This window comes from Xiphias gladius, chromosome 11 (assembly GCF_016859285.1).
Source record: "Xiphias gladius isolate SHS-SW01 ecotype Sanya breed wild chromosome 11, ASM1685928v1, whole genome shotgun sequence".
Taxonomy (NCBI): Eukaryota; Metazoa; Chordata; class Actinopteri; order Istiophoriformes; family Xiphiidae; genus Xiphias; species Xiphias gladius.
This window is the reverse complement of record NC_053410.1, coordinates 13450746-13478674: the sequence shown is the minus strand read 5'-3', so window position 1 is coordinate 13478674 and position 27929 is coordinate 13450746. Positions and strand designations below refer to the sequence as shown.

The window sequence follows — 27929 nt, the reverse complement described above, 5'->3', positions numbered from 1 at the left end:
GTTACATATCAAGAATCACAACCTCAGCAACTGAACGATGTAGTTTATTAAGATAACTTTTACCTCTGGTTAAACAGAACGGATCAAAATCAATCCATATCACAGAACTAAATAGGTTCGAAGCTCAGCTCAGTCGAGACAGATTTCCAGGTGGTTCATCAGTTCTCGGTACTGACTGGCGGGGTACTCGGCCTGGCAGCTGGGACACTCCAGGAAGCTTTCATTCAGCAAGCTGCTGTGAGTGGAGGACATCAGGCTGTCTCTGGAGAGCTGGGAGGGTGGGTGTGTTGCTTCACTTGAGTTGCAATCCTGCTGGTCTCTCTAATGCAGTGTATATGAAGTCACCCGTCAGTGATGGTTAATAAGACTCTGGCTGATTAGGCCAGCTTTTCAACTCCATTCTTAACCAACAAAACTTAAAGCTGCGCTCATAAATAATTTCTAAATTAATAGACAATCAAATGACGGCAATGTGCAAGGGGTCGCACATCATCTGACACTGCAGTTCCCCTAAGTTACAAGGAACCTTTTAATCTATTTTGGAACACACACAACTTCGCTCTCATTGCAAAACTGGTTCAGGCAGGCAGCTGTTTTCAGTGAAAAAAAGGTCTAAAATCTGCAGTACACTACCTGCTCAACACCAAGCAGTGGACAGACAAAGTTGGCGAATAGCTAGTTAATAAAGTGGAGCATTTAGCAGCTAAAGAGTCGGATGTTGCCCTCAGGAGTTCATGGAGAACTAAACAGAGCCACAAGGGCAGTGAATATAGGGCTTGCATCTGTCAGGGTGTGTAAATAGGCAATTGTTTTCTAACAAGTTTCCCATAACAACTTTATTAGGTGATAATATGTCAGCGTTTTGTTTTCAGCTTATTTCACTGCTCCAAAATGACGTTAAAAAGAAAAAAACGATTAATGCAGCTTTAAATTTCATCCTTTATACTAATTACGAAACTAGTCTTTTGCTCTATTCATGCCAACCTTTGATTGTTTTGTCAAATGGTCTTTAGTTTTTTGCAGCATCTTCAGAACTCGTACCATTTGCTTCTTTAAATACGAACAATCCTGCATCTCATCCGCAAGGTCTTGTGAAGAAATCTTGATCTAAAATTAAAAAGGTTACCACTGCAGTCAAAACTATAATACTGTATACGTGTGGGCAGCAAATTTTTCAGATTAAAAGAATTCTCTCCTTCGCTCATGTAAGGACTGATTTTCCTTTGGGAGGAAAGCAAAGAGGTAAGAAAGTATGGCATGCCGTTGTGAAGCCCTCTCAAAGTGCACTTAACCTGTGCCATCATTAAAAGTGGGTGGATTAGCAACTTCCCTCAATTTCTAGCTACTACTAAGGATTTCTTCAACCAAGGGGGATAAGGAACCCAGTCTGAGATGATTTACACAAAGTGAGTGTGCTTGCCATACCTGTCGCTCCAGGTCTGCAATCTTTTCCTGGTCTGCATAATGACGATTTAACATAAACTTCTGAGCGAGATTCGCCTGAGAAGAGAGAAGTTTATTTTTTTCCGGCTGCTTTCTACCCTTGTATGATGAATGTAAGATCTTTATTTTTCCTACTTACTGAAAAAAATAGTTCAATGACGACATACCTGCAGCTCAAAGCTGGCTGACCTACGCTTCTCCTCATCCAGTCTGCACTGGAGCTCTTTGATCTCATCTCTCAGCTGTTGCTCTTCATCCTCAGAGCAATGATGATCTTCTGTTGCACTTTTTCTGCTTATTTGTTCAGTCTGCAGCTGCTGCTTGAGCTCCTCCACCTCCATCTCCCTTCCCTTGTACCTACACATCCACTGATCTGTCAAGTAGCTGACTACCATCCTCACATTCTCCAACTTTGAACGAGATCATATGTATGTGTGTGTGTATATATCTATATATCTATATATATATATATATTTTTTTAACAGCAGACATACCAGTTTTGGGTTATTATCAGATTCTGCTGGGTGATGTCGACCTGCTCCTTGAGCACCTTCAGCTTGTCTTTGGCTTTCTGTAAGAGTCTTTCATAGTGCTCCTGCATTTGGCGTATTCGCCCCTTCTCTATAATGAGAAGCAGACAATGAATGAAAAGAAAATTAAATTGAAAAAAGGAGGAAATTACGAATTACTACATGGTGCACTTTACACATGCACCATGTAGTAATAAATTACTACATGGTACTACTATTTTGAAAATGAAGTGCAAGGCCACATATTTTGTCATAGTGGGCTACTCCATGGCAATCTCGATATCTTAAAAACCTTGTTGTGACAGTTGCTGCCCCTTGTTGCCCCAGTGTTGAGTGCCCGCTGCCCACTGGCCCTCTGGCTCACCGTCTGAATGGTCTTCATTGTGCTGCTGTGAGCGGGCCTGATTGGCTTCGTTCAGCTGCTTCTCCAGCCATAACATTCTGGCCATAATTGCCCTCACATAGGCCTCTCTCTGCTGGTCATATTCCAGCCACTGCTTGTTCTTCTCCAAGGCCTCGGGGGATTGAATAAAAGAATGAGAAACACATAACAGAGAGAGACAGAAACAGAGTTGTGCCAGGGGGGATGGCTCCAAAGCACAAACACTCAGGAAGACATGTACACTGTACACAGGCACACGTTCTTACGTACAAACAAATGCACACACATAGCAAAAAGTAAAAAGTAACTGAAAATACAAAAAGGTGGGTTAGGCAACAGCAAAGCGCTTACATCTCTGAGGTGATTTTGGAGCTCTGTTATTTTGGTGTTTGAGGCCTGTTCAGCTGACTCTGAGTCCTAATAGACGACAGTAAAATACAGTACAGCCTTACACATATGCAAATGACCACCCGGAAGTTATGACACTGTGACATGTCATAACAAGGCGCAAAACATAGATTTTAGAGCAACAAAGTGTTAGGACCTCTACAATGTCCAGAATCTCACTGTGATGGTACACTCTGCATGAGGAAGTGTATTTTAATGGAGAACAGTAATTCTCCGCTAAACCGAGGACTGGCATTTATAAACAAGTGCTGCCATCTAGTGGTTTAGAACTGGTAAGAGAATAGAGGGGTTTGGTAAATCAAACTCTCTAGGCAGCAACCCAACCACGGGCCCTTTTCACAAAAGACATTTTGAAGTGTGAGGTTTAAAGGATAAAATTGATGAAGGCCGAATTCCATTATTCTGTTCTGGTTCCAGGGTCCTGATATTGTTTTTAACACTGATTTCATTGGAAGTGCCAAATATCATGAATTGTAATACAAGCTTCTATTTGAAAAAAATAACATCTGTTGTCATTTTTGTTATCAAACACACATTGTGTATTGTGTCTCCTGCTTTTAAAGATGTATGGTTTGCTTTTATTTCCCTCAGTATAGCAATTATATCAGGAATGAGCCCTGCAGTACCTTCTTCCCTGTAACTTTGCTCTCGAGAAACTGACACCTAGTTGAGATGCTCACAAGCTTGTTCTTGATTTCTTCAGTCTCTGTGGCGTAACCAGATATTCTCACTACGTCCTTTGGGTTCCCTCCTTTCTTACTCAGCTGCTCCGATGGCAAAGCAGTCTTCTCGTCTTTGGCCACCAGCTGCTGAGGACTCTCCAGCCTTACACTTTCAAGGGAGAGAAATCTCTGCCAACAGACACAAAGGAAAAAATGGTTTCACTGATGCTCAGCTACCGTAAAGCACTACCCTGCATAAAACAAACATTTTACACAGCTCTAACTGGCAACATCATTAGATGGTGTTTACAGTACACAGTGAGTATCCTTGGCTACTAGACTTATGTTGGCTTACTACTAATGAGTCAACGAGTGGTTTGACTGAGTAGTAGTCTACGTTTACCTCTACTAGCTTGTAATGTTCTGAATGCTGACGAGACAAATCAGACAGGGTCTTCTTCAGATAGGCATTCTCCTTCCTCAGGCTGCGGACAACCATATCAAGCTCTGACTTGCGCTTTTTCCTGAGGAAACCCTTGCATTTGGAGGATGCCATCGCTATCGCCGGTTCACAAATATCACAAGAGACTGACACAAAAATAATACATCTTAGACATATGTCAGAGTATACAGTTTCAAACATAAACATTCTGAACGGGTCCAGGTTTATTTCCTTTTAGCTGGTGACATTAGCAAAATCAGGCACGGGGAAAACTGAACTGAACCCAGGTTTGTTTTTTATGGAATTCAAAAGAACAAGGAAAAAAGAGAGACCTTTCACAAGTATACTTCCAATCTAATGAAGTCCAAATCATTAATTCTGTTTTCATAATTTTTGAGGCGTTGGCGGTTGTATTTGACTGCACTGTACTGAAAGATGTTTGTTGTTACTGAAATTTTCTGAAGGTGGACCAAACATTAGAAACAACCTTAGGCAGCAACTGTTTTGTGGCTCAACCTTTAAGCCCGACTTGCCAAATATCTACTCCTCAATGACAACTGGCCAACTGCATCCTGATGAAGATCATGTGGTGCGATCATGAACTCGAGAACAGCTACTAAAGGCTCCTAGAAGTGGGACTGTTTAGGCAACAGCAAATGATTAGTATTTGTGCCTTTTAAATGACTCCGTTTTTGACATTTTCTGGCTAAAGTTAACAATAGCTAACGTTAGCTAAGTAACTAACTGATACACACTCACTTGCTCGACGAGGATCGGAATGAGTTTTAAACTGGATATTGGATGCTGGATCTCCTCAGCCAAAAACGCCCTATTACTCAACAAAAAAAAAAAAGCTATAGTACTTGTCATAGTCGGAAGCTGTTTTTTGTTAGCCAATAACATCGACAAAGAGAATAACACCACTTAAGGCTAGTTAGCCTAGCTAATGTAAGATGGAAAAAAAAGTTTAAACGCTACTGTTAGCTAGCGTAAAGTGTTGATATAGTAGAATAGACGTTAAAATCAACCCTTCTTAACTTTCCAAAATTATGGTTTCACTAAGTCCATTGTAGTAAATGTTAATTCATATTTTGTAACCTCTGCAGGACAGATAAAAGATCAATGCCACGGCTAAACATTCCGCGCAAAAACGTTTTTTCGAAAATAATATCGTCCGTGAAACAAAAGGTTTTTTAACTTAACGATATGCGTGCTTCAGTTATTTGTATATCTCATCAAGGTGTACAGGCTTACCGAATTAAAAAATCGTTTGGAAACTATACTGTTCGCATGTTTTACTGCTAAAAACCAGGTTAGCCTTAATTTCCGACTGCACGGAGAGGAGGCATTATTGACACCACCGCCACCGGCACTGAGGGGGGCGCTGCGGTCCAACAGAAGGGTGGACTGACTCCGCTGCTTTACCTGGATGGTGGACGAATCAACTTGCAGTTCTGCACATTGATGTCAAGAAAATTTGAGTTGTAAAGATGAGGCATTTTGTAAAGGTAATGAGAGAAGTAGGCTACCCTGCACAGGCCACTTTTGAGTCTTTTCTCGCCGGTTTAACCCACACCGCCCAGGTTGGGTGGTGTGTTTCATGCCTGTGACTCATGAATGAGGCTGCCCTCCGGTATCCCCTCCTTTCCTCTCCACATCTGTGCCTTTCAGTTCCTTCTGTGAGGGCTCCTTGTCTCTCAGCGGAATATGATTTGTTTCTATGAATAAACTTGGACTTTATCAAAAATGCTGCGGGTCATTGTTGAGTCCGCCAGTGGGATCCCCAAAAAGAAACTTGGAAACCCAGATCCAATAACTACGGTTGTCTTTAGAGGTGAGAGATACCATTGACTAACACTTTGTATTGTATTTTTTCGAGAAACTACTGTATGCTCTGTTTAGTGTTCTCTCGGTCAGAATGATCATGCACACAGTATTCCAGTTTCTATCAAACTATCATCTTCTCTGTCATCCTTAAGGTTGGGGAAACCACTTTTTCACTTAAATGTAGTAGTAGTTAATGCAGCTCGCCCTAGATTTTGACAGTGATTCATAAAAAAAAAACTGCATCCTTATAAGGTCAGAATAACCCTCTGTCTCCAGAGAGAAGCAGCTTTATGGGCCAGAAGGCTTGGTCTTTATTTTTTTTTTTTAATTTTATTTTATATATTAGATATCTTCCTCCATTAAGTTTTCGTCTGTTCCCAGCAATTTGTAAAATGTTTATTCAGTGATTTCTTTTTGGTTTGAAGGATCTTGTTTAATATTGTAGTAGTAGGTCTCTCTTCTTTAATTTAGTAAGTTCATGCCAATACATATGATTTTCTTTTGTGCCTGCAGGTGAAAAGAAGAAAACCAAAGCAATTGATAATGAATTGAATCCTGTTTGGAATGAAGTAAGTGGGGAATTAATGTTAGCTGTAATGTGTGAGAGTTACAGTATGCAGATTTGTTTACCGGGGAATGATTACTGACCTGAGAGCTGCTATTACCAGAGTTAAAATGAATGTATTTTGGTGAGATATTGTAAGTGTCTCTTTCTTATAATTACAGGTGCTTGAATTTGATCTGAAAGGCTCTTCCTTGGATGCATCCTCATTCATCAACGTGGTTGTGAAAGACTATGAGACAATCGGCAAAGATAAGTGCGTGAATGACAGGCATCACATGGAGAAATTGTCACATTTGCATAAGTTGTATTGTAATTGTGTTACTTAGCAACATATGTTTTGCTAAAAAGTAAAAAAAAACAAAAACAGTTTGGTCCTAAACCACAGTGATGTGCTCATGAGATTCTTTTTTTTTTTTTTTTGGAGTGAATGAATACATGACCCTCAGCCTACCTCCCACACACTCCTGCCTTTGTGGAGGAGGACCTCTGAGTCAAAACGACTTCCCCAGGACAGTGTATAGGCAGTCATTACAGAAACCCACCTCCCAAGAAAACAAACATGCATGTTACACCAGGGAGGGCAGGTAATGACTTACAGTGAAAACCTCACTGTACCTCAGAGATTTACCTTCTGAGGAGGTAGACGTGTGATTACAATCTGTGAAAGTACTTGTTTCTCAACAGTTGTAGCTCGACTACCAATATTTACAACTTTTTTTATTCTAACAGTGTGGTTTAATATAGTTATTATGGTCTATGGAGCAGAGTAGCATGTTTTAACTTCATGGAACTGTGTAACCACAGGACTCACTTCAACCATGTTAAGACTTGCAGTATCAGTAAAGAAGTTGTTTTGTCTCCCTCACAATAGAGCTCCAGCTCTTACGGGAGGAATGTTTCCTTAAAAGGAAAAAGAATCACTTTCTGCCAGTTATTTATTACTCTGCATTATGTTCCATTGTTTTTCAGTATGTTGGGTCCATACATGCATTTTGTAACATTATGAGTCTTTATGATTTTGTATTTCTGCAGTGCATGCAAGAAGGTAAAACAAGTAATGACATTTCCCCCCAGTCACTCTAGTGATTCTGTATAATGTAAATTATTTGGAGGCAGACACAAGGGGTGGGGGTGGGGATGAGGGTGGAGGCGTGTCTGTCTCAGCCACGCATGCACTTAGATATTTTTCCATGATCACTGTCAGCAGCACATGAGTGGGGTGAATAAGAGAGCTTGCCCTGGCTTGTCATTGGCACTTCCGTGGTGACTGATAGTAGTACAGCCTGTAATTCTTTGCAAAGTGAACTTTATACACAGCATGAAGCTGAGTCTGGAGGGGAAAATGTCAGATTGGAAATGCAAACAACACTTTGTGAGCAAAGTCTACAATCTAGGAAAATTTAGAAAAGCAATGTGACTCAGAGAGCCTAACATCAAGATAAGCTGTCTCCAACTGCTCACCTTGTGGTGTCGACTGCTCAGTTTTTTTGGCAAAAGAACATTTTTTTGTATTCCTAAATTAGCTTTGTTTAAAAGTGATGTGTCCTCAGTGGAAAAAATATCAGTATACCCGTAAAACATCATCCACTGGCTCTTTCACTGTGATTAAAGAAGCCAATTTTTTTTTTCTTCACTGGAGCAGATCCAAATACTTGAGACTATAATGTTTTTTTCCAGTCTTCTAAGAGAGTTATGTATACAGATGTTAATCTGTATAAACCAGCCCCTGCATGTAAATTGCCATACCAGATTTCCTCCACAGCTGACCCCGGTTTTCAAGGACAACCCAAGTTTTTATAAGCTCAATGTAACCATAAGTAATGGCTCATCTTTTGAGAACAAGCGAGAAGAAAAAAGAGTGCCTGAGCGTAATCGTGAATATGATTGTGTCTGTTCTCATGTTGTCTTTACACCCGCCTCCTTGGTTCTATATTTGTTCTCCGTTAAACTAGGCACAGAGCTCCCAGCACATGCCTGTGGTACGTGTTAATTGTTTCCATCTTCCTAGTTTTTTCTTGGGCACTTTTTCTCTCCTGTGTAACCAGCTGGTTCTTTTCATGGAGCAGAGTCTCCCATTTGTTCTCTTGAAAGATGCTCTTACTGCTCCATAATGGCTCTTTTGCTAAAATTAGCCAGGCAAAGTGGATTTTGTAACTAGGACAACATTTTTTTAGATATGAATGTTTATTAGGGGTCGAGAGGGTATTTGTGACAACAATTAAACAGTGAATTTAAATTGTGGTATACTTATTTGATTTGGGATTATGTTAGAAAATACCCAAAGTGTTGCAATCCGTTATGGTTATTAATCACTGTTGCTATATGACTTCTGTTTGGTAGACAAAGTAAAAATCTGGGTGTTGTTGCTTAGTTTGTCATAATATGAAGAAGTGAAATTGGGAAGTGGAAGCCATCAACTGTCCAGAGCTGCCAGCAATTACAGTCACGAACACTGCGTCCAATCCCTCGAATGATAACTGCACAAGTTTGTCACAGAGCATGGAACCAAGGCATCCATCCTATTGTTTCTTTTAGCCTTTCATCCTTGCTGACCTTTCAGACAAAGGCCATTGTTTCTCTCCAGCTACAGTGATTCATTTGCTGATGTTTGTATGATTGTCTGATGAAAGGAATGTTTATGTGATTGCATTTCAGATTCATTGGCTCGGCAAAAATCTCTCTGAGAGACCTCGCCAGTGGTCAACTGAAATCCCTCACATCCAAGAATGTGCCCTTGATCAGTGAGAAACAACAGGCTGTTGGGGTGAATAACATTATCCTAAACAGATTCCATTCACTTACATATAGGCATTACAAGAAGTAGTTGAATTTGCTGTATCCTATGACATATCATTTGGTATCAGAGATATACAGGAGAGATGATAATGCTAATTAAGAAAACATACTTTTTTCAGGCAACCATTAATTTGCTTATTGGGTATGAGCCACCTGTCAGCACCACTCCAAACCTAAATGAGCAGCCTGATGGAGATCTGTCTCATGTGGATGGTGGTAAGTGAACAGTTAACCTAAATAAATAAATAACATAGGAATCACTCCCCTTTACAATAAGTCATTTAAGTATTTTCCCTCAGGTACCAAGTCACAATAAACAAGCAAACAAAAACACAAAAATACGTATCAATCAGTAAATATTAAACACACACGCACATAAAAAGAATATAATAACAAAGTAAAAGTAGTAGTTTATCACCAAGACATCTTTTCAACAAATGGATTAAAGTCACATCCATGAAATCTAACAGGTGTCCCAAAAATGTATAGGCCTTATTGGGGGTCCTCTTATTTGGAGACATCAGGAGCTGCCAGAGGTTACGTGAAATTAAAAATAACTTTTTTATATGGAACCCCTGATAGCAACACACGGACCCACATACAGAAGGGTGATAACTGTCTTTCAACTTAGCACTCAGTTGATGCATTCAACTAAGTACAATGCATTTTTTGCTGCCATTATTGCTAGTCATAGAACTGCTTTAATATAACTGGGAAGGGTTGTAAGTTCTGAGGTGACCCCTAACAGAAACAAACATGGCTCTGTGTTCATATTTTCTCTGATTATTGTCAACAAGAGTGAAGAGTGTAGGTTTTTCTCCAATGACAGCGTGTTTCATGTCTGTTTATGATGCATGGAACACGTATCTGGGACATTGTTTCAAAGAATGTTTGTGAAAAATTGTGACAGGAGGCAGTGATGAGGGTGATGTGGGGGAGGCAGACATGGAGGGAGGAGGTCAGGGTGGAAGTCCAGGAGCTCCCGCTACACCGAACGAGCCGAGGAAACCCAACCACAAACCAATCCGTCTCAGCCGTAAGAGACACAGAGCCCTGGCCAATAAGCCTCAGGACTTCCAGGTATTGTTTGAGTTTTAGTTGCTCTGTTCCTGGATAATCACGAATATCAGTTTAGAAGGGAATTCTTGTTAATCATATGAATGACAGCCGGCTTCACCAGTGTAGCCATACACTGAAGGCTGGGATAGTGAATTATAACCTTTATCCTTCATGTTAGAGAATTGCAAATATGTGAACACCCTTTTGTTCTTGCATCGGGTCAAACAATTTCACAAATCTGAATTTCTCCACGAACATACTTTTGTTCCTGCGAGGTCCAGAAATGTATATTTATGTAAGCAGCCTTGTGTTTGTACTGAATAAGTTGGTATTTGTCAGCCCAAATGAACCAATAGTACCTTTTTCAAAAAGGATCCAGATGAAATGTCTCACTGTTTGTTTAGCTACCTCACTGTTGCTTGCATTGTCCAGATTCGTGTTCGGGTTATCGAGGGTCGACAGCTGCCTGGCAACAACATCAAGCCAGTGGTTAAGGTGAATGCATGCAGGCAGACCCACAGGACTAGAATAAGAAGAGGAAATAACCCGTTCTTTGATGAGGTAAGTCACTCCCCCACTCCCCTCTCTTCAAAAAAATGTATTAGTGGTCACTTCCTTCTGCATTTTACCTTGCTTGTCTGTTTTTAATGTCCACTAGTCTTCTTTCTTTGCCACCTAATCCCCACCAGCTTCATTAACCTCCTGAGATATTTCTCTCTTTTATTGGCTGCAGTGATATGATAGTGGCGCTTGACGGCAGTGTCCTCAGCTCTCTCCTGTACCTAATGCATCTCATATCCATTTTGCCTGCTCTCAGCTTTTGGCAAAGCATAAGCATCTCAGTGTAATAAATTGTAAGTCCTATAATGTCTGTCACAATCATGATAACAAAATGTGTTTGACATCAAACTGTATTGTGCATATAGTGATTGAAGAAATAGTCACTCATTAATGGCCTTTTCTGTCCCCCAGACGTTTTACTACAATGTTAACATGCTCCCCTCAGAACTGTTTGACGAGAGCATTAGTCTCCGGGTGTGTAGATAATTCTTTTTAATGCACTTTCTTTTGTAAAAATAAAATTATCATCCATTATGTGGGAATCTCTGCATCCGTAGAAGCCTTAATGCTACCTTTTCTTGACAGGTTTATGACTCCTACTCCCTCAGAGCTGACAGTCTAATGGGAGAGTTCAAGGTATGCTAATTCAGATGTTTCTAGGTTATTTATCTCTGCTTTATTCTTCTCAGAATTTGGATCTGCAGTGATTTATTTCTCACTTGTAGCAACTCGATGTAGCAGAGTTGTGGCTTTTATCACCAGCAGGCTGACAGATTTCAAATGTTCCTACAATACATCTTTTTTTCTTGTTACCCAGTTGGATGTTGGCTACATTTATGATGAACCAGGTCAGTTCTTCCATTTAAAATGCATACGCTGTTAAAAAAAAAAAAAAACTAACAAAAAATTGTTTTTATATATTATATGTAGATCTATGAATATGTTGAATATTATACCATGTCCAGGTCATGCCATAATGAGGAAATGGCTCCTCCTGAGTGATCCTGAAGACTCCAGCTCAGGGGCCAGAGGTTACCTCAAAGTCAGCATAATTGTTATGGGCACTGGCGATGAGCCACTGGTACGAGTACCTTCTTAGTCACCATCAAATTCCTCTCCACTAGATACAGAGTGTAGATCAGTACTGAAAAAGACCACGACAAACTCTCCTCTCCTCTCCTCTCCTCTCCTGGGTGCAGACTGAGAGGAGAGACGTAAGTGAGGAGCAGGATGACATAGAAAGCAATCTTTTGGTGCCAGCTGGTATCACAATGCGATGGGCCACTCTGAGCCTTAAAGTCTACCGTGCTGAGGATATGCCACAGAGTAAGTGACCAATAAGTTCATAAATGTCGGCACTCCTTGCAGCGTAATGCAGTCAAATCCCTTCGACAAACTTCTATTTAGAAACTACTTTATGTTGCAGTGGATGATGCCTTTGTTCACACGGTAAAACAAGTCTTTGGAGGGGATGGAGACCGGAAAAACTTGGTTGATCCATATTTGGAAGTCAGCTTTGCTGGGAAGAAGGTATTTCATGTTTAAGTAAAAAGAAAATCTTTTTTTTTTTAAATGTTCTTACTGTGTGAATATTGTTGATTTGCAAACATATGTTTTGTGTTAGCTGTGCACCAAAATCATTGAGAAAAATGCTAATCCAGAGTGGAATCAACTCATCAATCTCCAAGTCAAGGTACAAAAGATGCATATTAAGAGGTATCTTATGAGCTTGATTCAAATTTCGAAAACGTTTTAACTTTCAGCACAAATTAAAACATATTTCTGCCCCTGTAGTTCCCGTCCATGTGTGAACGCATCAAGCTGACTATGTATGACTGGTGAGAGCTAAGAATTCATTCATACACAGGTGCACAAGTGACAAGAAATATCACAGCCAGTATTTGACATGCCTGTTTACTCTTGGCAGGGATCGACTAACGAGGGATGATGCCATAGGAACAACGTTTCTGAATCTGAGCAAAATGTCTTCCTCTGGTGGAGAAGCTGAAGGTAATCATGCCATTTATATTTTTGTTATGATTGTTGTCACTCCGTGTTTTAAATATTGATGTTGCAATATGACATTCAATATATATATGTAATTTTTTTTTTCACTGCGAAACAAACACAAAGGCTGAAAATTGCAACAAGGTGTTTGAACATTCATAAGAAATGGTTATCTGCATGTTTTTCATGTTTTACAATAAAAAAATAAAACCTTTTCTTTGTAGCTTAAAAACTCTGATTTTTACCTTTTACAGTAACGGGGTAGATTGGACATTAATATGCATAAAAACGCATACTGTAGTTAACCTCGTGACGAGCTACATAGTAGATATTTGGATTTATTTAACCATGATTGTGGCAACAACAAGTGTTTTAACCCTGTTCTTCTGTTTGTGCATCTATCTCACACACTTTATTGTTTTCTAAGCCTTGAAACTGTCCAGGTTGGTGTTTCAACAGAGTGTCTGTGTGTTGCAGTGAGCAGTGCAGCATCAGAGGTTGGTTTTCTTCCAGCTTTTGGGCCTTGCTATGTCAACCTGTACGGTAGCCCAAGAGAATTTACTGGCTTGCCCGACCCATACGAAGAACTCAACTTTGGCAAGGTAAGGCTGTCCTGTCAGCTTAGTGCTGAAGGGTTCATCACTGAGTATAGAAACGAGATATTTCCCCTTCATGGATATGTATACTTGAGACTTTTGCATTTGGATGTGGTGCAGGGGGAAGGAGTTGCCTACAGGGGGAGGGTGCTTGTTGAGCTGTCCACTCAGCTGGATGGAAAGACTGACAAAAACGTTGACGACATCCCCAGTGATGACATCTTAGTGGCACAGGTAAACACTGCATACCTGTCATACTGTAATTAACGTTGTGTCCTCATTTATTAAATTTGTATTTTAAGTCTTAAGATACAGGGCCCATGGTTTTGAATCTGTAAGTTGTCATATATTGCTTTATTAATTTTTTCTTTGACAGTGTTATTACAGTGTGGGTCTTAATAGTTTCCCTACAGAAAATATCACTATCAATATCAGTGGCTCAGTTTCGAGCCGAAGAGGTGTCTGGTGAAAAACGGAGACATGATACTTTTAACTGAGAGAGAGAAAAAAGGAAAAATAAATATTCCTGCCTTAACCTCTAACACTGCCACATCTTCTTTTGAGTGCAGAAATACCAGCGGAGGAGGAAGTACTCTCTCTGCGCTGTGTTCCACAGTGCATGCATGCTCCAAGAGCCGGGCGAGCCAATTCAGTTCGAGGTCAGCATTGGTAACTATGGTAACAAGCTGGACTCCACCTGCAAGCCACTGGCGTCCACCACCCAGTACAGCTTTGCCGTGTTTGATGGTACGAAAAGAAGAAGTCTGCAAGAATTAAAAAAAAAAAAAAAGACTCTCAGCTTTATTACATGTTATAATCTAGGGTGTTTTAACTTTTGTCTGTTTTTAGGTTCTAACATTCATGATACAAGCAATTAGACAGTCTAATTGAGTCTAGTTGTGTGAATTTATGAAAGGCTCATTTTTGTCAGGAGCATGAAGGAGCTTCAAATGCACATTATAGTATATGAACCCTGTTAAATATATTTTATTTAAAATTATGACAAATAACAATTATCAGTCGAATATATAATTAGAACTCTAACGTAACGGTGGACATTGGACAGTTATTAAGTTAAACTGTTTACCACAATGCAAGTCTGTTTTTTTAAGGGGTCATGAAGAGGATAAGAACCACATGGACAGCAAAGTTTAGTTTGTGGTAAACTCCATAACTTGTATTTAAAATTATTGGGTATATTTATTTTGTATCCCACAGGTAATCACTACTATTACCTGCCCTGGGCTGACAGCAAGCCTGTAGTGATCCTCACTTCTTACTGGGAAGACATCAGCCACCGCCTGGACTCTGTCAATGTTCTCCTTTCCATTGCTGAGAGACTGGTGAGAACAAGTCACAGTGACACGTTGGCACAGTGTTTGCCTAAGTATTGCACATCTACACAGATAGTATGACTCAATAATCTCCTTTTACCTGTCTTTGTCATTCATTTTAGGAGTCCCACCTCACTTCTTTAAAAACAGCCATCTTAGCCAAGGTGTCTGAGACACGTCTGGCAGAGATTTGGCTCAAACTCATCGACCACATGATTGAGGATCTTAACAAGTAAGACAAGACCAGACAGATCTTACACCGGTCTTGTGGGTTGCATGATGTAATGCTCTAATATAATTTATCATCAGATAACTATAGTGTCGTTATTGCTGTTTGGTCATATACATTTGCAGGTGGCTGCGTGGGTTGAATTCTGTTTTTTTTTTTTGCTTTGGTCTCTGTTTTGACAGCTTCCAGCTTCCAGTGCTGGAGGGCCAGGCCAACGTGACTGCGCTAGACCTCCAAATGAAAAGCCTGCGAGATGCCACCGTAGACAGTATCAGACAGATGGCCAGTCGCATGAGAGAAGAGGCCACAGATGTTAAGGCTACTGTCGGTGACATTGAAGACTGGTTGGACAGAATCAAGCAGCTGGCAGAAGAGGTCAGGAAAAAAACTATTTCATGGTTGCATGCAGCTCGGATGTTTGCTACAAGGGGGTGCAGGCAGCCACTTCTAACAAAAATATGTTATGTAGCTCAAAAAAAATGACTAAAACTTTAACAATGTAACTGAAATGTTTTGTGTCTCCATTAGCCTCAGAACAGCATGCCAGATGTGATCATCTGGATGTTGAGAAGAGAGAAGCGGGTGGCTTTTGCCCGAGTCCCAGCCAACCAGATCCTGTACTCCGACTTCAGTGAACAGGCCTATGGCAAACACTGCGGAAGGACCCAGACCATCTTCATGCAGGTACAACACCAATCAACATACATACATATATAACTGTATTCTGTAACATTAAGATTTCCCTTAATTAGAACTTAAGGGCATATAGCCCAAACCACTAAAAGCCCCAAACCAAAAGTAGACAAAAGAATGCATACAGAAGTTTATTATTATATGGTATATTGCTTTTGGGAGAATGGATGGCCAGAGGTGGACATTTTTCTAGAGTAGTGAACACAGTTGATTCAGTGATGTTACCATTAGAGAAAGTGCTGTTTTAATCAGGTCGTCCAAATGATATTTTATTTTCGACCCTCCCTATGGTTAGAGTAAATTGTGCCGACCCAGCGCTCTTTTAGGACATTAAGACTAATCCGTTCACCAACATGAGACACAAACAGATTTAAAAGAAAGACTCCCAAACACAGGCAGATGTAATTCAATTCATCAGAACTGTACTGAACAGTTTACATGTATACAATAGGTAATACATGCACAAGGAGGGATGGCTGTGGGATGGAGGGTTTGTTTTGGGGAGTGGGTAAGGGGTAAGGGGTGGGGAAGAAAGGGGTATGGGTTGATAAAAGTTAGGAAGGTGGGAGTGGGTAAGGTAGGAAGGGGGGAAGAAGTGGGGGTTTCAGGGGGAGGGATGCTCTGCTGTAGTTAACCCCTGTTCTTTTTCTTCCCCGTTTTTTTCTTTGACTTCTTTTGCTTTATTTGTTTATCTTCACTCCATCTTGTCTCCTCCAAGCACCTTCTCATTGTCTTTGTTCTCCAGCTTTTCTTCCTTTTGAATCTTGTTCTCCTGTTCCATTGTATTGGACACAAGCTTCTGAAAAAAACAAAACAAAACAAAAAAAAAACATTTTTTATTCAAAGACAAAATCTCAAGTATTTTTAAAACATGCTTGCCAGTATTCTGAGGTAAAAGCAGACATTGTACCTGAAGCTGTATGTTCTTGGAGGTTAGGAGGCTGATCTGCTCCTCAGTCTGGTTTTAGCCTCTGCCTCCATTCCTCCTCCTTCCTGAGCCATTTTCCCTGTGCAGCTTCCTCTCATTTTCCACCTCCTGCACTTTCTTCCTCCAGCTTTCGTCTCTCAGGGCCAGCTCCTGTTGGAGACTTGCCTCCAGTGCCTCACGCCTAGTCTTCCATTGTCGTCACTACTCTTTTGCTCTATGTCTTTTTGAATGAGCAGGGCCAGGTAGTCTGGGCCTGCCATTTTCTGGTGACTCTTTTGAGGAGCTTGTCTTTTTGTCTGAGCTCCTCTTGGAGCTGGCTCTCCATCTGCCTCCATCCATTTTCCAACAGGTTAACTTGCTCATTTAGAGCCTTGTTTTCCTCTTTGAGAGACTTAATCTCAGTGACTGCAGCGTAGAGGAAGTCTCTGAGGTTCTGCACAGTGTGCAGCTGGCCCACACTGCTCTTTGCCCAAGAAATCCCTACTGCAATCATAAAATTATCCTTTTCTATTTGTATTTTTATCAAAATATATTAGAACTGTATGTTATGTACTGTTTTTCTCAGTATGGAACAACAGTATGAAAATATATTGAAGCTTTGGACAAAATGTTAAATAAATAATAGGGAATAGTAGGCTGGCCTAGAGAGGCACAGTGCTAAAAAAATGTTTCTCCAGGTCAAATGAGAAAATCTTACCAGGTTTCTTTGTCTGTCCATTTCAGCTCAGTGAAGATACTGAATGGCAACAAAGTCCTATTCCGCAGTTGAAGCTCAACTTGAAACTGTACTGTAGTTTCAGAGCTGTAGAACTTTCTGATGTTGTTGTTCAAGTTAATTAAGTTAAAATTGTAGATGTAGATATATAGATTGTTGTCGCTGTTTTTCAGCAGTCGATGGTTCATTTTCACCAAAGACAGAGACAGTGCTCAGGTCAGGTTGCTGAAGGTAAACAAAGTTTTTCTGCAGGGGCAGGTTCCAACCAGGACCTACATTATTACAGTGATGATGTGCTAATCAAGGCTCCAACAAAGCTCTTGATGGTATTTTACAGTTCCCATCTGATTTATTTTGAACATTCATGAACTTACGGTAAAAGCAAGGGGTGAAAATATTGACATTATATTTTTTGATTAATAAGTTCGAGCATAACATCTTTTAATTGGTGTCTAACAAGTGAACAGATTTTTTTCTCTTGACAAAGTGGAGATGACACAATGTTTCACTTACACTTCCCGGGCTCACATTGTTAAAGACATACAACAAATCAATGGACACAAAAGCTGTAAAGGTGTAAAGACCAGAGGGCCCTACACTACAATGACATAGTACTGTTTATACTGTTTAAAATTTTCATAAACTGCATTGACAAATTTCAGATAACTAAAAAGATAACTTTTGATTTGTCAGTACCCAATGGACAAAGACAAAGGTGTGAAGATCCCTGTCCAGCTGCGGGTCAACATGTGGTTTGGTCTCTCTGCCCATGAGAAGAAGTTCAACAGCTTTTCACAGGGGAACTTCAGCGTATATGCTGAAATGGTAAAAATACATGTACACATTTCTGAATGCAGCTGTGTTTCCCCTGACTTTCCTATGCTGTGTGTAGAATATTGTTCCCAAACACGGATGTTTTCTTTCTGTAGTATGAGAACCAGGCTCAGGTGTTTGGGAAGTGGGGAACCACCGGACTGGTCGGTCGCCATAAGTTCTCAGATGTGACTGGAAAGGTGAAACTCAAACAAGAACGCTTTCTGCCACCACGTGGATGGGAATGGGAGGGAGACTGGTTTGTTGACCCTGAGCGATGGCAAGTATAAGAAGCTCACTTCGTCACACACAAGCACGAAAACACACACACACACACACACACACACACACACACACACACACACACACACACACACACACACACACACACACACATACAAATCTCTCACACAGCCTTTCGTGATTCATGGCTTGCACAGTTTCAAGTACAAACATCCTGTTATCACTGTGCAGTTAAACAGGCTGCAGAATCCTGTTCAATTTTCAGCTCTAGCCACTGTTAACTGGCAGTAATCCTATTGAGTGCTTGTACCAGCCACAGTACATACCCATATCATAAACACAATTACAGGAAATGAAAAGGAATTTCAGCCAGTGTTTTGGGTGAATGAGGTCTCTTTCCCTCCCTCCCTTAGTGACGACTCCTTCTGTTGTTCAGTGCTTACATTTTCCCACCAAGGCCCATGTAAATAATTTTAGCCCTCTGGTCTCTGGTCTTCCTGAGCTGTTTATCAATGTCCTGCATAGCTACTGTCTGAGTCACAAAGCCTCTCATCAACGTGTGTGGTGTTTTCTCCAGCCTGTTAACCGAAGCAGATGCGGGCCACACAGAGTTCACGGATGAAGTTTTTCAGAATGAAACACGTTTTCCCGGTGGGGAGTGGAAACCTGCTGCAGAGCCCTACACAGATGTGGTACGACATACAGAACATACCTACATACATACACATATTTAACTTTTTGGACACTATTGCACTGAAGATAAAAGGATAACGCCCTGTCTATTCATGCTTGTTTACAATGTTATCAGTTTTTACTGTGCTATTATGTACTCAGGAGAGATGGGTTGTTTTGTGGTTAGATTTACGTCAATGACCATATGGCCTTCAGTTGATCTGACCCATTCCCATTAGGGCTGCTAGTAGTGGTTATGGCATCACTTGCCATGGAGCGGTTTAGCCTCTTTCAGCACATTTAGTATTGTGATTATTGATAGTAATATGAAAAGTAAGAGACTCTGCATTTGTGAAGCTGCAGCAAGCCAGTACTTGTGTGTATTATTGAGAACATTTGCTTAAATAACTTAAACTATCAAATGGTAATCAATATTGAAATCAAATAATTTTGTGTTTATGAACATGGACTAAAAAAAAATATAGGTTAACATTTTTGAAGAACTTAATAAATTAAAATGAATGACGGAGTGTTTTTTTTTTTTTTTTTGTGTAGAATGGAGAAAAGGCTCAGAGCCCAGCAGAGTTTGAGTGTCCGCATGGATGGAACTGGGAGGATGAGTGGAGCTTTGACAGCAACAAAGCTGTAGATGAGAGAGGTGACATGAACACGAAAGTTGAGATATGTAATCAAAATCTTCATGTTGAAGCGCTGCGAGTCTAACGAGGTCTGTGTGTATGTCTTTTGGCATTAGGTTGGGAATACGGGGTTACCATTCCCCCTGATGATAAGCCCAAATCCTGGGTTGCAGCAGAGAAGATGTACCATGTCCATCGCAGGAAGAGACTCATAAGGCAGAGGAGGAAGATATCTGATAAAGTGGCTGTCGCTGCGGTGAGGAAGCGGTAGACGAGAAAATAGATATTGCAGTAGATTTGAGAGATGTTATGACTGTAGTTTCTCATGCTTTTCCTGTCCTTGTCTCTTCAATAGCGACGAGAACCAGGGGAAGGCTGGGAATACTCTTCCCTGATTGGCTGGAAATTCCACAGGAAGGAGCGCTCCTCTGACACGTTCCGCCGCCGTTGCTGGAGGAGAAAGATGGTCCCATCAGACTGCATAGGGCCCTCTGCCATCTTCAGACTGGAAGGGGCATTAGTGAGTCTTGCTTAACTCCCCTGAGTAATATTGTATCTGTGCTGTATTCTTAAATGTCCTTCATCGAGGCAGTTGTTATAGCAACAAGAGTTAATTTATGTCATGTGAGTCATATCCTCTCATTATTCTTCTGCATGTGCCCGTTCCTGTCAGCAGCTGGCAAATAACTCAGGAAGTTTCTTCCTAGTTCTCCATTCTTTCCTGCAAATTTAATTTTCATTTTACTCTACAGTGTTCCTTTAAGCACCTCACCCTGCGTTTTGTTAACAGGGTGTTGATGTTGACGAGAAAGCCAGTAAAACGGATGCAGCCAAACTATTTGGTGCCAACACACCCACTGTTTCCTGCCACTTCAGCCGTAAGTAGATGGGTTAGATAAAAAGTAATTTCTGGTCACTGATGCTGATGAAAGGCTTCACGTGTCTTTAAACTTCCTGACTGGTTCTAATGCAAGATAACACTAAATCATGAGGTCTGTAAATCCTGGATAAATATGTGCACATCTAATCAGCAGTGTAGCGGGTGTCCTGTGAGATTATGTCTTTTTTAATGGTGATACCGTTTGGTAAGCTGATAAAAATGCTCTCCCTCCAGGATCTCACATTTACCACCTGAGGGTGTATGTGTATCAGGCGAGGAATCTCTGTGCCATGGACAAAGACAGCTTCTCAGGTAAAAACCAAGCAGTGAATTTATGGCTCAGTATACGCAGACAAAGTGCAAACCTGATCAGGAGGAATAAATGAAATCTATCCATGATGTACCAAAGTAAATATGACATTAAACGTCAGTCATTTCAGTTACAGTTACACTCTGGTTTTCTCTAGATCCCTACGCTCATGTGTCATTCCTATATGTGAGTAAGACGACAGAAGTCATAAGGGCCACTCTGAACCCCACATGGGATCAGACTCTCATCTTTGAGGACATTGAAATCTACGGAGACCCACAGACAGTTGCCCACAACCCTCCTGATGTGGTGTTGGAGCTGTACGACAGCGATCAAGTGGTAAGTAATGTGTTTAATCTGCCAAATGTCTGATCAAATCTCAGAATCATACAGGATTGTACATCAGGAAAGTAGCTGGGGTTTATGTGAATATCATCAGGCTTTGCTAAGTCTTGTGTGCTGCTGGACTTTATTCACTAGGGTAAAGATGAGCCCATGGGTCGTTGTACATGCCCCCCTGTGGTAAAACTGAACCCCAGTGTGGCTGTCACCCCTAAGCTACTGTGGTTCCCAGTCACCAAAAAGGGTCGCAATGTTGGGGAGGTACTGCTTGCTGCTGAGCTCCTACTGAAGGACAAGGTACAGAAAACACTTCAAGAAAATAAACACATTGCACCTTAACTTTATGATTCTAACTGCATGCAGGAGGTAATGTTGTGCTTTGCCCTGCAGGCTAATGATGGAGATCTGCCCTTGGTCCCTCCTCGGCGGGGGGAGACGCTCTACATGGTTCCCCAGGGAATCAGGCCTGTAGTGCAGCTCACTGCGATCGAGGTACACCTTCAACCCATACTGCTCCTTTTCCCAGCTGCTGTTAACTCCATTCATGCACATTACATGATCAGACAAGACCAGCCCAACCCTAGGTTTTCTCTTACGGCTGCATTTCTCATCTGTAACTCCCTCCCTTCCTTTCACTTATCTCCCAACACCATGCTAGTCCTTTGATTTGGTTATACTAGTTTTTATAAGTGTGTTTATGTGTTTATTTGACGCCAGGTCTTGACCTGGGGTTTGAGGAACATGAAGACCTACCAGTTGGCCACAGTTTCCTCCCCTAGTTTGATAGTGGAATGTGGTGGTGAGATTGTTCACACTGCTGTAATCAAGAACTTCAAAAAGAACCCAAACTTCCCTGGATCTGTGCTGCTACTCAAAGTGGTACTAATCATAAAACTCTCTAGAGTATGTCCTATTCCAAATATTTAGGCACCTCTGAAAATGTAGATTTGTTGATGTGCGTTCTCCTCTTTCTTACCTAGCTTCTTCCCAAAGATGAGATGTACACCCCTCCCATTGTGCTGAAAGTAATCGACCACCGACCCTTCGGTAGGAAACCAGTTGTGGGTCAGTGCACCATTGACTGCCTGGACAAGTTCCGCTGTGACCCGTATCGCATCAACAGTGAAGTCTGCATGTCTGCTAGAGGTATATGCACACATGTATTCGCTGTCACGCATACATACAGACTCGGCCACATACAGTATGGATTTATCTCACCTTTTTTCATTGACTTTGCAGTGGCAATGATAGCTGCCTCCCATGGAGATGTTGTCATAAACATGGAGGAGAGACCCTTAATAAAAACTGAGGTAAATAAAACTGCAGTCACATAAGATTTTTTTTTTTACATCTACTGTTTTTTTTATTGATAAGTATTCTGTGTTTGCTTCCCACTTTGCAGCATGAAGCAGAAAAGGTGAGATTTTCTCTTTTCGCAGATAGTCTACTGATAGATAGCATCTCTAAAAATACTAAGTTCATCATTATTCTCCATTGTGTAGGAGGAGGAGGCAGTAGACTGGTGGAGCAAGTTCTATGCCTCTGTTGGAGAGCAGGAAAAGTGCAGACCCTACTTGAAAAAGGGATATGACAAATTACAGGTGGGAATATGTCATTGCTCATTGTAAAAACATTAGAGCTAGATTTAATCTGTGCTTGAGTTTCTACTGGTTTTACAAGCTTTGTGCCTTGGTGGTTGCGAACTCTGTGACAGACAGGGATGAGACCAAGTAATCCTTGTTCTTGTCCTTTATGGAGATAAGAGTTTTTCAGCTGTATATATCCAAAACAAAAAGATTTTTCCCCAGATGCTGATATGAGCAGTCAAACAAGATGCAGGAGTTAGTTCACAAATGAAAAACAATGAGACAAATGTGGGAGTTCTGTGAAAACTTGCAACTAAGGTGTGCCATTTAGTTGGGTTGGGCTTAAATAATGAAATTTTGCGTTTGTTTTATGTAACACATAATGCCCAATTCCAATAGATGTAATTTTTAATGTCTCTGTATTATCGTGTTATGTGGTTGTCAGGTATATAACTGTGACCTAGAAGAGGTTGCACAGTTCCAGGGACTCACTGATTTCTGCAGCACTTTCAAACTTCAGCGCGGAAAAACCGAAGATGAGGAAGAGGATCCCTCGGTGGTGGGAGAGTTCAAGGTAACGAAACCACATTTTGTGAAAGTGTAACTCAGTCTGTCCTTACGCCTGAGCTATTGTAAGGTGAACAATCACTGCTTTTGCTGTTGCACAGCTACTTTTCCTAGCCTTTGTCTGCCCTCTGGTGGATTATTTATGAATTTCAATTGAAATCAACATAAATTTGGGAGCTACAAAATAGTTTAGGATTTAGCTCTTGAGATATTGGTTCAAGGAATGGACACACACTTTCTCTGGAAAAGGAATAAAGCTGTGATGAACTCTAGTTGTTTAACTCTAGTTTATTGTGATACTTTGTTTTTAGGTTTTACTACATACAAAAATTTGCTTTATGTTTGTCTCTACAAGTTTTGAATTTGGTCATGGTAAGTTAAAGACACTTTTCCACTTTGAGTGGGTAATAAATTTGAATGTGTTCATGTAGGCACAATATCAGTAAATGGATACTTAGACTCACATACAGTAGAGGGGCATGGAGAAATTAGTGGAATAATATCTTCATCTCTGGAATAAAATGATCCGATACTTTTTGGACAGCTGATCAGCTTCTTTTATTTTTGCAGCTTATTCCTCAGGTGGTGGTTAAAGTCACCCAGAAGGAAAAGTGCAGAGTTTCATTTATCTTCTACAATCAATTTTAGGCTTGGAAGGAGTCAGGATAACGTTCTGTGAAAATATAATGGCTTTAAATCTGGAGCCATTCTGCCCCAAAAAGATGAGGTGTTATATGATTAACAGCACTGTCCTCTTTGCTGGTATACAGGGATCATTCAAGATTTACCCATTGCCTGATGACCCAGGGGTGCCAGCTCCACCTCGCCAGTTCAGAGAGATTCCTGAGAGCGGACCTCAGGAGTGCCTCGTCCGAATATATGTTGTCCGATGTATTGACCTGCAGCCTAAGGATACAAATGGCATGGTGAGTTTTATATGAAGCTACAACTGATCAACCACCCTGGTTTAATGACAAACCCCTATCCAGATTTAAGTCTCAACTCGTTTACGCCCCTTGAATTTTATTAAGCAAAAAAAAAAAAATGCTTGAAGCTACTGAAGCTAAGTTAATATTTTTCGCATTCTCATTTCAGTGCGACCCATACATTAAGATTGCATTGGGGAGGAAAACATTGGATGACAGAGATAACTACAAACCAAACACCCTTAATCCAGAGTTTGGGAGGTGAGACATAGATGTGACCTGCTGTCAGAACTTTTTGTTCATTTTTCCGTCGTTCAAATGATGATGACCAATTTTAAGTTTGTGTAGGAACATAAATAAAAAACAAATACATTATATGATGTCTTCCATCTTTGTCCAGGATGTTTGAGCTGTCCTGCTTCCTGCCACAAGACAAAGACCTGAAGATTGCTGTGTATGACTATGACTTACTAAGCAGAGATGAAAAAGTGGGTGAGACAGTCATTGATTTGGAGAACAGACTCCTGTCTCGTTTCAGGTCCTGCTGTGGCCTGCCACAGACGTACTGTGTGTAAGTATGTACACTTTGTGTAGCTACTATGTGCGCTTGAAGTGTGCCTACTGTGATTAAGGTCGAATGAGAAGGACTTGGCTCTATTGGTACCATTTTCTTGCAGGTCAGGGATCAATCAGTGGCGAGACCAGCTGACGCCTTCTCAGGTCCTCCAGAATGTGGCCAAAGTGAGGGGTGTTCCTCCTCCTCGCATAGAGGGAGATGGCAGCTCACTGTCCTTCTCAGGAAAACAATACAACCTCCAAGATTTTGGTACTGCTGGTTACTATTTATTATTTGTAGAATTCTTACATTTATAATCTCACTGGTTATGTCTTCGTTTCTTAATTTGTCTTGTAGAATTTTTAAACAATTAGCAGCGAGTATGCTACAGCTGGATTTTGTTCTCATTTTGGCTGTTGTATTTCTTTGATGTTAACATACATCCATGTCTGTCTTTTGTGATATGCCACACCTTTTGCAGAGGCAGACGCTGTCATCCACCCGCACTTGGGCCCGGCTAGGGAGAGGCTGGCTCTGCATGTCCTCAGAGATCAGGACTTGGTACCAGAGCATGTGGAGACCAGAACCTTGTGTAGCTCCCACCAACCCAACCTGTCCCAGGTTAAAACAACAGCAATAACACTGCGTTCATTTTATTTAGTTACAAGTAATCGAGTATGATCATACTGCTCTGTGAAATTAGCATATTAATGTTGTCGTGAAATAGCTTTGATTAAAAGTGGCATCCTTTCTCCACTAATGCAGGGACGAATTCAAATGTGGGTAGATATTTTCCCCAAGAGCCTCGGTTTGCCAGGGCCTCCATGTGATATCACTCCACGCAAAGCCAAGAAGTAAGAAAGAAAATATAATTAAAAATAATAACATTTTAACGTAATGTACTGAGGGATAAAATATAATGGTATATTTGAAACAGGTACGCCTTGCGGGCCATCATTTGGAACACAACTGATGTCATTCTGGACGAAACAAGCATCACTGGAGAAAGCATGAGTGACATCTATGTTAAAGGGTACGACACTTTTCCCACCTGTTACCTTTACCGTTTATTCGTACTCTGTGCATGTGTTTCATTTAAATATGTGTTTTTCTGCCTATTGGACTTGTTCACAAGTAGTTAATCGGAATAAAACATTGCCACGTTTCCTAGATGGATGCCAGGAATGGAGGAGGACAAGCAGAAGACTGATGTCCACTACAGATCCTTGGATGGTGATGGAAATTTCAACTGGAGGTTCATCTTTGGGTTTGACTATCTGCCTGCCGAACAGCTGTGTGTCATTTCGAGGAAAGTGAGTGAGATCATGGATCAGGAACAAAGCATCAAGTGGTTGTTGTTCATAACAATACTATTTTTGTTGTGATGATATGATGGCAAGTAATGATATAAATTAAGTGTCTGTCTTTTTTACAGGAACACTTTTGGAATCTGGACAAAACTGAATTTAGGATTCCTCCTAAACTGATCATCCAGATATGGGACAATGACAAATTCTCCCTGGATGACTACTTAGGTAAAACAGCACGTTTTAACAACATTTCATGCCATGAACACACAAAGTGAAAGCCTTGAAAGACAGCAGTCTGCTATAATTGTGTGCACTGTATCTATGCGCCAGAAAAACATATACTAATTTTCTGTCCATGTCTCTGTCACAGGTTCAGTTGAACTAGACCTAGACAATCTGATCCCCCCTGCTAAGACCCCAGAGAAGTGTAGCCTGAAGATGCTGCCAGGGACGGCAGGCTCAGCCTCCTCCAAAAAACCACTACCCAACTCACTCTTCTCCCAGAAGTCTGTACGAGGCTGGTGGCCATGCGTGATCGAGCAGGATGGGAAACATGTTCTTGGTGTATGTTTATGTCCACAGGATGGTCCTTGGTTAAGTTCTTTTTTTTCCCTGGTTTCTGTTTAAGAATGTGTCTCAAAATTTCACAGGGGAAAGTAGAGATGACCCTGGAAATAGTGGAGGAGAAAGAGATGGACCAGAGACCTGCAGGGAAAGGAAGAGATGAGCCCAACATGAATCCCAAACTGGACCCACCCAAGTAAGAAATGTGGCTCTCTAAAATAACACTGAATTGTTTCACATAAATTTACATAATGTGAACACTGCTGTTTGTCTCTTTTCAACAGCCGCCCTGACACGTCATTCTTCTGGTTTACAAACCCTTGCAAGACCATGAAATTCATAGTTTGGCGCAGATTTAAATGGATTTTCATTGGAGTGATTCTTCTTCTGCTGGTGATCTTGTTCCTCGGGATCCTGTTCTACTCCCTACCTGTAAGATCACTCAGTTTGCTGATAATTTCTCTATTTGATTGTTTCTGAAACTACCATAAATTTGTTTTTTCCATCGCAACACTGGTGGTATTTTGTCTAAAACACTTTGAATGTTCATTCACTCACTGCCTTACTTTAAGTGATTTATTTTTAAATTGCGGTTTTAATTCAGTAACTCTGTAATGTATTCTTCTATCCACAGAATTACATCTCAATGAAGATTGTGAAGCCTTTCTCTTAAGGAGCTTTGCAGAGAATTTTTCTACCTTCCTGCAGCCGAATCTTCAGTACTCCTCACTGTTACTGTCCCTCAGAAATATGCAATAACTTTCTCTCCTGATTCCATAACAGGCTGATATTCATCATTTCCTCTCACATAATCGGAGATGTCTTTTTTTTTTTTGTACTCTATCGCATGTATAGCAAGTAATGTCTCTTATGATCAAATTTAGAAAAAAATTGCAAATGTCAAGATTCAGATTCATTAATAAAGTTTTATATAAGAAATTGTTAATATTTTGTTAGATTTTGCACAAGTGTGAAACCAATCTTACCACCAACATTAAACTGACATTATCAACAATAAAAAGTACTCCTTCTGTCCATCTTAGCTGAATGAACATGAAATGTGCCATGAAATTTTTTATTATTTTTTTTTAAATTCACTTTATACAAAAATTCAAACAGGCACCACATAACATATAATTAGCTCATTATAATACAAATGAGTGAAATATCTGCAAGAAATGAAGATAAAATCAAATAATAAATTAATATATTTAAGAGGAAAACAAAATGAAATACACAAAGAATAATGTCCTGTCAAGGCTGGTTTACCAACATGGCTTAGCAGGAAACCACCAAGGGGCCCCAAAAAGCCCAGGTTTACACCACAACATTTGGGTCAACCAAA

The 27929-nt window shown here is 40.6% G+C and overlaps 2 protein-coding genes across 10 annotated transcripts; one reads left to right on the top strand and one right to left on the bottom strand.

Moving 5' to 3' along the window:
- Window positions 1–25: 25 nt before the first annotated feature.
- Window positions 26–5292, bottom strand: LOC120796237 (centrosomal protein of 55 kDa-like). Of its 7 annotated transcripts, none has more exons than XM_040138796.1 (11): window positions 5122–5292; window positions 4627–4702; window positions 3829–4013; window positions 3390–3614; window positions 2707–2772; window positions 2338–2488; window positions 1938–2064; window positions 1611–1800; window positions 1426–1500; window positions 985–1107; window positions 26–321 (listed from the first exon to the last, which is right to left on the bottom strand). In XM_040138796.1, the coding sequence occupies exons 3-11, from the start codon at window positions 3979–3981 to the stop codon at window positions 130–132; spliced, it is 1302 nt and encodes a 433-aa protein (XP_039994730.1). In that variant the 5' UTR covers window positions 3982–4013; window positions 4627–4702; window positions 5122–5292; the 3' UTR covers window positions 26–129. The 7 variants fall into 7 exon arrangements, with proteins under 7 accessions (XP_039994730.1, XP_039994729.1, XP_039994733.1 ...); XM_040138795.1 differs by having other exon boundaries at window positions 4627–4696; XM_040138799.1 differs by having other exon boundaries at window positions 1042–1107; window positions 4627–4696.
- myofl (myoferlin like) lies at window positions 5247–27929 on the top strand. Of its 3 annotated transcripts, XM_040138792.1 has the most exons (53): window positions 5247–5701; window positions 6208–6263; window positions 6421–6512; window positions 8915–9023; window positions 9175–9271; window positions 9966–10135; window positions 10547–10675; window positions 11087–11149; window positions 11261–11311; window positions 11493–11523; window positions 11641–11756; window positions 11875–12001; window positions 12102–12205; window positions 12300–12368; window positions 12470–12513; window positions 12603–12685; window positions 13160–13284; window positions 13399–13512; window positions 13848–14025; window positions 14497–14621; window positions 14735–14844; window positions 15024–15216; window positions 15370–15525; window positions 17871–18002; window positions 18107–18270; window positions 18811–18925; window positions 19461–19563; window positions 19660–19799; window positions 19899–20063; window positions 20334–20421; window positions 20658–20735; window positions 20891–21072; window positions 21214–21372; window positions 21466–21567; window positions 21793–21954; window positions 22056–22221; window positions 22315–22385; window positions 22478–22492; window positions 22578–22676; window positions 23107–23235; window positions 23999–24154; window positions 24324–24415; window positions 24555–24725; window positions 24832–24980; window positions 25192–25331; window positions 25476–25564; window positions 25648–25743; window positions 25882–26023; window positions 26146–26245; window positions 26391–26584; window positions 26671–26780; window positions 26869–27016; window positions 27219–27929. In XM_040138792.1, the coding sequence occupies exons 1-53, from the start codon at window positions 5614–5616 to the stop codon at window positions 27255–27257; spliced, it is 6126 nt and encodes a 2041-aa protein (XP_039994726.1). In that variant the 5' UTR covers window positions 5247–5613; the 3' UTR covers window positions 27258–27929. The 3 variants fall into 3 exon arrangements, with proteins under 3 accessions (XP_039994726.1, XP_039994727.1, XP_039994728.1); XM_040138793.1 differs by lacking the exons at window positions 5247–5701; window positions 6208–6263; window positions 6421–6512; ... (2 more) ...; window positions 9966–10135; window positions 10547–10675 and adding an exon at window positions 10864–10968; XM_040138794.1 differs by lacking the exons at window positions 5247–5701; window positions 6208–6263; window positions 6421–6512; ... (3 more) ...; window positions 10547–10675; window positions 11493–11523 and having other exon boundaries at window positions 11092–11149.